Genomic DNA, 10,887 nt, shown 5'->3' on the forward strand with positions numbered 1-10,887 from the left:
CCTTTAGCTCCTTGTCCTAACCCTGAAGGGACTGACTGAGTTACGACGATCTGGTCTTTTTCATATCTGCAAGCAATGATAAGGTTGGAGTTTATTTTCAGCCTGTGTTATAATACAGGTGAATAATCTTTGCTATCCTATTCCTGCCTCTTCTCTCCTCCAGAGATCACTCCGTTCATCCAGCAGGACCTGCCTTCTCTAAGTACTAAGACTGTCCCTGTCACAGCCAACATCTCTACCCTCCCTGTCAACACCGCCCTGTCCAGACCCCCTCCACAGATCCAGGTAGCTCCCCCTCACATCCCTCCCTTCGACCCCCTGCCCCTCCCCAGCCTGGCCTCCGACAACCAGCTGGAGGCTTTCCTGGAGGGGACTCTGAACTACCCGTCCCCAACCACGGACCCCCGCACTCTAGGTCTGATCGAGGAGCTGCAGTCCCAGCTCCTGGATCAACCCTACTCCCCCATGGACACCTCGGCGCTGTCCTTCTGCGACTCCACATCTCCCCTTTCCTCCCTCAACATGGGCCTGTCCGACACAGTCCTGGACAACATGGAGTGGCTGGACCTAAGCATGCCGCCCGACCCCGCGGGGGGGCTCACGCCCCTGGAGATTCCTTCAGACTTCCTGGATACACACGACCTGCAGCTGCACTGGGACTGAGGGAGAAGGACAAGGAGATGGATGGAGTGAGGAAGGAAGAGGAGGAGTGATGTAGGGATAGAGGGACTCAAGGTAACAAATGCAGACCTTGTAAGTAAGGTTAGTCCTCCTTGTGTAGTTGAAAGTTTTAACAAATAATTGTATTTTTTCTATGCCATATTATAAGATTAGCCAGCTGGTGATGGGGGCATTGGATGTTTCATAATAGAGTACTGGGACCAGAGCCAAATGAACAAGGAGGCAGACGGTATGTAAATATCCTGTAAATGACAGTTATTGGAACCAGAACAAGGTTAGGTGTTCCCTCAGCCCTGCTGGAGTTTTTATTGGGTTGGGCAAAGCTTTCCCTATACGACACATGGTAGTCAGTCTTATGGTGTTCCGCTTTCCTTGCGGTGAACACGAGGATGTGTTAACTTAGCATGCGTTTCACATCAGTCATACTACAGGGTCTGGATCTACAGCCATTGCTTTGTGGAAGCATGCTGCTGTGCCATACAGTCAGTATGAGAATGTGGTTTGTTTATTACAGATCTGTTGTGCATAAGCCACGACAAACAGCATAACTGACAGAAGTAAAACTGACAGAGTACAAGGCTGTTTTTGTTTTGTTGCGACATAGCTATATTTGGTATTGGGACATAGCTACATATTGTATTGGATGAGACTGTTTTTTCCTGAACAAAACAGACACTATGGACAGTTTGACTATTTAAGCAATTAACTGAACTGACGCTGAGAACAAAGACTCACTCCTATTGGATGAGGAGGGGTGGACTCCTCCCACTCTGAGCTATGCACTAAGGAGGCGGGCCTTACACCTGCACCTCACACAAGGAAATCTGAATCACGGATAAAGATTTTAATGAACCGTTTATTGAAATGATGTCGATCCACGTGTTGGTTATCTTTGTGTACTTTCAGTTCAAGTAAGTCCCAAGTTGATCCATCTGAATGAAAATGGAGACTTTACATTGTTGGCAGCTTTATCTTCTGAAAGACAACTGACGTATCTGTGGCAAGGGAACAAATATGGTATCACACAGGTACACTACATAGAGGTTAATGTGTGTATACTTACTGTATGCTAGCCTGGTCCCAAGTCTGTTTGTGCTCATTGTCAAGCCAAACATGTTTGACATGACATTGAGTGACAAGGAGTTGGCATGATAGCCTGAGTGCCAGTTGTTTTGTACTAACTGTATGCTATGGTGTTTGACATGTTTTAATGTGGCTGCATGACCTCTGGCGGAAAGAGGTGCTATACTGTCTGTCCTGAAATCTGTCTGTCAATTCTCTGCATTTGTCTCTGTGTGTCTGTCACTGTATATCTGTGGTTCTTTCTCTGTGAGAAAGTATGCATGTGTCTGTAAGTACGTGTGTCTGTGTGTGTCCTTTCTGTGTGTCTCTGTCTTGTTGAATGCAGGTTTTAATGTGTGATATCGGGCTATATTTGTCTGTTACTTTGAGTCATCTTTATTTTTATAAGACAAATGATCAACTTTTACAGGCTGAGTTTTCAAAAGGATTGTCTCACAGAAAAGCTTTGTATGACTGTTCCATCTGTCCTGTTTGTGTTATGTGGTCAAAACGCACAGTAAACACCCACAGTGGTGTGACCAACAGAGTTAAACTAAGAGGGACTAAATGTAGATGCTGGTATTGCCATTCCATTTGGTGGATGAATTTGATGGTGAAGATGATGATTATAGATACAGTTGAAGTCGGATGTTTGCATACACTTAGGTTGAAGTCATTAAAACAAGTTTTTGAACCACTCCACAAATGTCTTGTTAACAAACTATAGTTTTGGCAAGCCGGTTAGGACATCTACTTTGTGCATGACACAAGTAATTTTTCCAACTATTGTTTACAGACAGATTATTTCACTTATAATACACTGTATCACAATTCCAGTGGGTCAGAAGTTTACATAGATTAAGTTGACTGTGCCTTTAAACAACTTGGAAAATTCCAGAAAATGATGTCATGGCTTTAGAAGCTTCTGATAGGCTAATTGACATCATTTGAGTCAATCGGAGGTGTACCTGTGGATGTATTTCAAGGCCTATACAAGTCTGGTTCATCCTTGGGAGCAATTTCCAAACGCCCGAAGGTACCACGTTCATCTGTACAAACAATAGTACGCAAGTATAAACACCATGGGACCACGCAGCTGTCATACCGCTCAGGAAGGAGACGCGTTCTGTCTCCTAGAGATGAACGTACTTTGGTGCGAAATGTGCAAATCAATCCCAGAACAACAGCAAAGGGCCTTGTGAAGATGCTGGAGAAAACAGGTACAAAAGTAACTATATCCACAGTAAAACAAGTCCTATATCGACATAACCTGAATGGCCGCTCAGCAAGGAAGAAGCCACTGCTCCAAAACCGCCATAAAAAAGCCGGACTACGGTTTGCAACTTCACATGGGGACAAAGATCGTACTTTTTGGAGAAATGTCCTCTTGTCTGATGAAACACAAATATAACTGTTTGCCATAATGACCTTCGTTATGTTTGGAGGAAAAATGGGGGGCTTGCAAGCTGAAGAACACCATTCCAACCGTTAAGCACGGGGTGGCAGCATCATGCTGTGGGGGTGCTTTGCTGCAGGAGGGACTGGTGCACTTCACAAAATAGATGGCATCATGAGGAAGGAAAATTATGTGGATATATTGAAACAACATCTCAAGACATCAGTCAGGAAGTTAAAGCTTGGTCGCAAATGGGTCTTCCAAATGGACAATGACCCCAAGCATACTTCCAAAGTTGTTGCAAAATGGCTTAAGGACAACAAAGTCAAGGTGTTGGAGTGACCATCACGAAGCCCTGACCTCAATCCTATAGAACATTTGACTCAGTTACACCAGCTCTGTCAGGAGGAATGGGCCAAAATTCACCCAACTTATTGTGGGAAGCTTGTGGAAGGCTACCCGAAACGTTTGACCCAAGTTAAACAATTTAAAGGCAATGCTACCAAATACTAATTGAGTGTATGTAAACTTCTTGTCACGATCGTCAGGAACAGATGAGGACCAAGGCGCAGCGTTGCAGGCAAACACTCTTTTATAGAGCGAAACGCGATCAAAACAACAAAGACGGTAACGTGACAGTACACGGTCAAACACAACCAACTTGAAACAAGAACCCACAAAAACAAAGGAAAAACCGACAGTTTAAATATGGCTCCCAATCAGAGACAACCAGCAAACAGCTGACACTCGTTGCCTCTGATTGGGAGTCACTCAGGCCAACATAGAAATAGGGAACATAGATCTACACACCCTGGCTCAACATAAGTGTCCCCAGAGCCAGGGCGTGACAGTACCCCCCCCTAAAGGCGTGGACTCCGACCGAGCCAACTAAATACCACAGGGGAGGGACCGGGTGGGCACTCCGCCTTGGCGGCGGATCCGGCTCTGGGCCCGATCCCCACTCCCTCTCCAACCCCCCAAAGTACCCCTGGTCCGGTCTGGCCCCGCTGGCCGGAGCCGGACTGACGACACGCACCCCTGGCTGGTGCGTGGAACAGGAACGGACGGACCAGGCTGACGATGCGCACCCCTGGCTTGGGTGCGTGGAGTAGCAACTGGCCGGACCGGGCTGACGATACACACCCCTGGCTTGGTGCGTGGAGCAGGAATGGACCGGGCTGACGATGCGCACCCCTGGCTTGGTGCGTGGAGTAGCAACTGGCCGGACCGGGCTGACGATACGCACCCCTGGCTTGGTGCGTGGAGCAGGAATGGGCAGGACTGGGCTGGCGACGCGCACCACAGACTTGGTGCGGAGAGCAGGAACGGGCCGGACAGGGCTGACGAAACGCACCACAGACTTGGTGCGGGGAGCAGGAACAGGCCGGACCGGGCTGGCGACGCGCACCACAGGTTTGGTGCGGGGAGCAGGAACAGGCCGGACCGGGCTGGCGACGCGCACCACAGGTTTGGTGCGGGGAGCAGGAACAGGCCGGGCCGGGCTGGTGACGCGCACCATTGGCTTGGTGCGGGGAGCAGGAACAGGCCGGACCGGGCTGGCGACGCGCACCATAGGTTTGGTGCGGGGAGCAGGAACAGGCCGGACCGGGCTGGCGACGCGCACCACAGGTTTGGTGCGGGGAGCAGGAACAGGCCGGGCCGGGCTGGCGACGCGCACCATTGGCTTGGTGCGGGGAGCAGGAACAGGCCGGGCCGGGCTGGCGACGCGCACCATAGGTTTGGTGCGGGGAGCAGGAACAGGACGGGCCGGGCTGGCGACGCGCACCATAGGTTTGGTGCGGGGAGCAGGAACAGGCCGGGCTGGGCTGGCGATGCGCACCATTGGCCTGGTGCGGGGAGCAGGAACAGGCCGGACCGGGCTGGCGCCGCGCACCATAGGCTCAGTGCGGGGAGCAGGAACAGGCCGGGCCGGGCTGACGACACGCACCACAGGCTCGATGCGAGGAACAGGAACAGGCCGGACCGTACTGGGGACACACACCACTGGCCCTACGCAGGGATCAGGAACGGGCCGGACCGGACTGGTAACACACCCCAGTACCTCTCGCCGTGCCTCCACACTTTCCCTCTCCTCTGTGACCAGTGGCCCCCTTAACCTGGCGGCCTCCTCTGCACACCCGCTGGACCGCTCCATCGCGGCCTCCTGCTGCCCCGTCGTCCACGTCGTGAGCCCCCCCCTAAAAATTTTCTGGGGTTCTCTCCTCCCCGTGGACCAGGCCTCCCTAGTTCTCGCCAGACTCTCACCCCACTGCTTCAAAGTCCAACCTCTCTGCTCTTCACTTGGCTTGGCCCAGTCGAGACTCTTAATCCATTGCTCCATAGACCAGCCTCTCTTCTCTTCACTTAGCGGGGCCCAGTCGAGACTCCTACTCCACTGATCCCAGGTCCTTCCTCTCTCCTCTTCACGCTGCTTGGTCCAGTTTTGGTGGGTTCTTCTGTCACGATCGTCAGGAACAGATGAGGACCAAGGCGCAGCGTTGCAGGCAAACATACTCTTTTATAGAGCGAAACGCGATCAAAACAACAAAGACGGTAACGTGACAGTACACGGTCAAACACAACCAACTTGAAACAAGAACCCACAAAAACAAAGGAAAAACCGACAGTTTAAATATGGCTCCCAATCAGAGACAACCAGCAAACAGCTGACACTCGTTGCCTCTGATTGGGAGTCACTCAGGCCAACATAGAAATAGGGAACATAGATCTACACACCCTGGCTCAACATAACAGTGTCCCCAGAGTCAGGGCGTGACACTTCTGAACCACTGGGAATGTGATAAAAGAAAGAAAAGCTGAAATAAATCATTCTCTCTACTATTATTCTGACATTTCACATTCTTAAAATAAAGTGGTGATCCTAACTGACCTAAGACAGGGAATTTTTACTAGGATTAAATGTCAGGAATTGTGAAAAACTGAGTTTCAATGTATTTGGCTAAGGTGTATGTAAACTTCCGACTTCAACTGTATAATACCTTTTTAAATGTGCATTGTGTAGTTCTACCTGGCATATCATGTCAAACGAGTTTGTAATATTCAGCATCTCAATCCAAATATTATTCTGATCAATATTGTATAGAACTAATACGGTCATACTTTATAGAATATCATGGCTTTATTTTTATGTTTGAACAATCATTCTTATCCAACAAGTCAAACACTAAGGAAAACCTATAGGCAGGTAATATTGCCAAATACTGTATCATTAGGAACCAAATGCTTGTAACTGTGGTTTAGGGCTATCAAGGAATTATTTGTTTTTCAATTGTTACCAAAAAAGGCAGTGAAACATTGGTGAATATCTATTGTTGACACTAAAAATTGTATTTATCAAATTGTTGTTACAAAATCAATCGTCTTTTCTATATATACGCAAGAGGAAGATTACTGTATATGTTTTTTACCACTCATGCCAGAAATATATGGCCAAATGCATCAATATACATGGCTATGCTGTAAATGTGACAGTTGGATTCTAAAACATTTTGATTCTGAATCATGTCAAACCTGTGTACAGCTACTGTTAATAGGATGTTAGTGAAGCAATAAGACCATAGCCTTACACTTACAGGACTGGTGCATTTGTATTGTCAGTACCTTATAACAAGATGTCACAGTACAGCAGATTCAACTTCAGCACTTCATCATGTTGATCATTGCAAGCAAATAATATTGATTTGGGCCTACCTAATTCAGTGACTTCTGTACGGTACTGTCTCACGCTCAACCCTGGTTCTTTGTCTGAAATGTAACTACACTGAACTAAAGTATAAACGTAACATGCAACATTTTCAAAGATTTTACTGAGTAACAGTTCATATAAGGAAATCAGTCAATTGAAATAAATAAATTAGTCCCTAATCTATGGATTTCACATGACTGGGAATACAGATATGCATCTGTTGGTCACATATACTTAAAAAAAATTAAAGTATGGATCAGAAAACCAGTCAGTATCTGGTGTGACCACCATTTGCCTCAGGCAGCGCGACACATCTCCTTCACATAGAGTTGATCAGGCTGTTGATTGTGGCCTGTGGAATGTTGTCCCACTCTTCTTCAATGGCTGTGCAAAGTTGCTGGATATTGGCGGGAACTGGAACACGCTGTCATACACGTCGATCCAGAGCATCCCAAACATGCTCAAAGGGTGACATGTCTGAGGATGCAGGCCATGGAGGAACTGGGACATTTTCAGCTTCCAGGAATTGTGTACAGATCTTTCCGACATGGGGCCATGCATTATCATGCTGAAACATAAGGTGATGGCGGCGGATGAATGGCACGACAATGGGCCTCAGGATCTCTGTGCATTCAAATTGCAATCGATAAAATGCAATTGTGTTCATTGTCCGTAGCTTATGCCTGCCCATACCATAACCCCACCGCCACCGTGGGGCACTCTGTTCACAACGTTGACATCAGCAAACCTCTCGCCCACACGACGCCATACATGCTGTCTGCCATCTACCCGGTACAGTTGAAACCGTAATTCATCCGTGAAGAGCACACTTCTCCAGCGTGCCAGTGGCCATCGAGGGTGAGCATTTGCCCACTGAAGTCTTTTACGACGCCGAACTGCAGTCAGGTCAAGACTCTGGTGAGGACGACGAGCACGCAGATGAGCTTCCCTGAGACGATTTATGACAGTTTGTTCAGAAATTCTTTGGTTGTGCAGATCCACAATTTCATCAGCTGTCTGGTTGGCTGGATGTGAAGGTCCTGTGCTGGCGTGGTTACACGTGGTCTGCGCTTGTGAGGCCGGTTGGACATACTGCCAAATTCTCTAAAACAACATTTAGGTGGCTTATGGCAGAGAAATTAACATTCCATTCTCTGACAACAGCCCTGGTGGACATTCCTGCAGTCAGCATGCCAATTGCACACTCCCTCAAAACTTGACTGCAAATTTCAGAGTGGCCTTTTATTGTCCCCCAGCACAAGATGCACCTGTGTAAACATGCTTTTTAATCAGCTTCTTGATATGCCACACCTGACAGATGGATTCATTATCAAGCAAAGGAGAAATGCTCACTAACACAAAATGAAAGAGATAAGCTTTTTGTGCGTATGGAATATTTCTGGGATATTTTATTTCAGCTCATGAATCATGGGACCAACACTTTATATGTTGCGTTTATATTTTTGTTCAGTGTAGTAAGACATCTGCCACTCAACCTCCCCACACACACTGTCAAGTCTCTGTCATCGTCTGTACGCCATACATATGTTTTGCACATTGTGTACACATTTATATATATATATGTCATGCATATTTTTATAAATGTGTAGCACATCCATAATATCTATTTTGTAAATAATACAAAAAAATATGTATATATGTACTGTATGGCTTTGTGTCAATAAAATGTGGTGCATTGTGAAAGTCTCTCCTAACATCTGCAGCTGGAGACCAGCGCTCACGTGGGGTTTGGTCCTGGGTTGCTGAGATTATTGTGAAAGTAAAGTTTTACTGTGAATATCTTTGAAATTATGTTAATCTGTCAAAACAAACACAGCATCATACTCCATTGTATAATTGTACTATATAAAAGTAGTACACATTTGAGGCATTATTACATTTAGATTTGATGTTATGTAGTTCCACATGATCAATCAAAACACTTGAAAGGAAAATAGAAAATTGAGTCCACAGCATTTGCCAGGTTAATTCAGTTACGTTGACCTTTGCCACTGTAAAAAGAGGGAAGTAGAATATACAGGCCATTGTTGCTTTCTGGTAAATGTTTGCATGTGTTGTAGAGTCCTAGGTTGTTTTGTGGTAAATGGCTTACCATCAGTGCATCACCTGCTTTCCCTTTGACATTTGCATGACCAATGCATTGCTTAAGCTTCAATGATCTCGTTCTTATAAGGTATCTGGTGAGTATAAACATTTTCTCTCTTAAGAATACACAAAAATATGTTCTAAAGATAAGGAAGCAAGGAATGTAAAGGAATGTGGTATTTTCTTTCAGTATGAGTGCTATTCCAGTCCATCATTTTGGTCAGAAAGTCTTCTCAGGTTCTGTTGGTATCTGCACTGTTGATAGAACCAAAATGCTGTCACAGCTGGACACTGCTAGAGATTCCCAGTGATTTTAAGCATCTTCCTCCAATTTTTTCACAGAGAGAAACTATCATCCCAACAACAGTCAATCTCCAATCACCCTCAAACTGTGATCATAACGCAGTACTGTACGGCATCGGCCACCAGGTGTCATTAGTGCGTTGTCCAGTCTTTCGCTTTCTCATGTCCCACAGTCCAGTCTAGGGATGTAGCTCAGTTGGTAGAGCATGGCGTTTGCAACGCCAGGGTTGTGAGTTCGATTCCCACGGGGGGCCAGTATGAAAAAAATATATATATACAAAAATAATGTATACACTCACTAACTGTAAGTCGCTCTGGATAAGAGCGTCTGCTAAATGACTAAAATGTAAAATAACGCCCATCCAACCACTCCATTCACTGTCCCTCTCTATCCAACACCAGAGAAACTGTAGCCAGTGATACAGTATCTGTAGAAGTACCATTCTGTCCTCACATCCGTTCTGCTGTGTAGATGTTGCTGTGACACTCAGGGCATCGATGTCTGACGTCCTTTAGGTTGTCCAAGCAGAAGGGGATGAGACAGCACCCAGCCACACACCTGGCAGAGAGGGTTTATACAGTATTGTAAACTGGGTGGTTCGAGCTATACCACGGATATGACAAAACATTTATTTTTACTGTTCTAATTATGTTGGTAACCAGTTTATAATAGCAATAAGGCACCTCGGGCCTTATTACTTAATTAAGACAGACAAAAGTAAGAACACATCTGGTTTCTACTTATCTGGGTGTAGGATAAAGTTGCCCCTAGACTTTGATCCAAGGTCAGATGTTTTAGAGTAGGAGTGCTGACTTAGGATCAGTTTTGCCTTTTTAGATCACAATGAATAAGACTACATGAATAGGGGGCAGCCGTTCCTAAATCAGCACTCCTACTCTGACGTTTGATACTAGAACTTGTCTGACAGGACTCACCCTAACATGCTGGACACAAAGCATAGCATCCAGGCTGCCCCGCCTATTTTGCGATACGTTTCCGTGGTGATGACCTGCTCGCAGAAAGGGCATTGGACGATCGCTGGGTCACTATTGAGTTTCTCCACCTCCACTATGGCTTCTGGAGGAGAGGAGAAAACAGGCATTGTCGTCTCCATCTATGCTCATCTGGACATACTGTAGATGGAGAAATGACAAGTACTGTAGAGCATATGTCAGAGCTTGACACATTATCGGAGTATCTCATGTATCTACTCTACCTAAATGTTTATCCTACCAATGCTCACACACACATACCTGGCGCAACAGGAGGTGTAGCCTGTAGTGTATATTGTGTCATGTCCTTTGGTGTGTTACAAGGTAGGACATACACTCCATTATAGGGGGCCATGAGTTCCTCTGTATAGTCTGTAAAGATGAAAGGCATGTAAAAACAAATGTGTGCTCAGTGATGAGGAAATAAAGGTATGAAGCATCCTATTGACTTCTATCCAAACATGAATGGAAAGCAAAAATCAATAGTTGTTAGATTAGTTTTTACGGACAGGACAAATATCTCTGCTGCACTGTAGGCTCAAACAAACAATCAATCAAGCTTAAAATATCTAGGATAAGGCAGCTTGTTTCAAAATGTATTTGCTGTGTACAGGACAGGTATAGTGAGCAGGTGTCTACC

The 10,887-nt window shown here is 46.1% G+C and overlaps 1 protein-coding gene across 1 annotated transcript in view; it reads left to right on the forward strand.

The window, feature by feature from the left end:
* LOC121547488 (myocardin-related transcription factor B) overlaps positions 1-2,432 on the forward strand; it is a 58,210-nt gene extending 55,778 nt beyond the window's left edge. The window contains exon 14 of the mRNA XM_041858806.2: positions 164-2,432. Within this exon, the coding sequence (XP_041714740.1) occupies positions 164-663 (500 nt within the window). The 3' untranslated portion in view covers positions 664-2,432. The remainder of the gene's footprint in view (positions 1-163) is intronic.
* The last annotated feature ends 8,455 nt before the right edge of the window (positions 2,433-10,887 follow it).

The sequence above is a fragment of the Coregonus clupeaformis genome, chromosome 31 (assembly GCF_020615455.1).
Source record: "Coregonus clupeaformis isolate EN_2021a chromosome 31, ASM2061545v1, whole genome shotgun sequence".
NCBI classification, from domain to species: domain Eukaryota; kingdom Metazoa; phylum Chordata; class Actinopteri; order Salmoniformes; family Salmonidae; genus Coregonus; species Coregonus clupeaformis.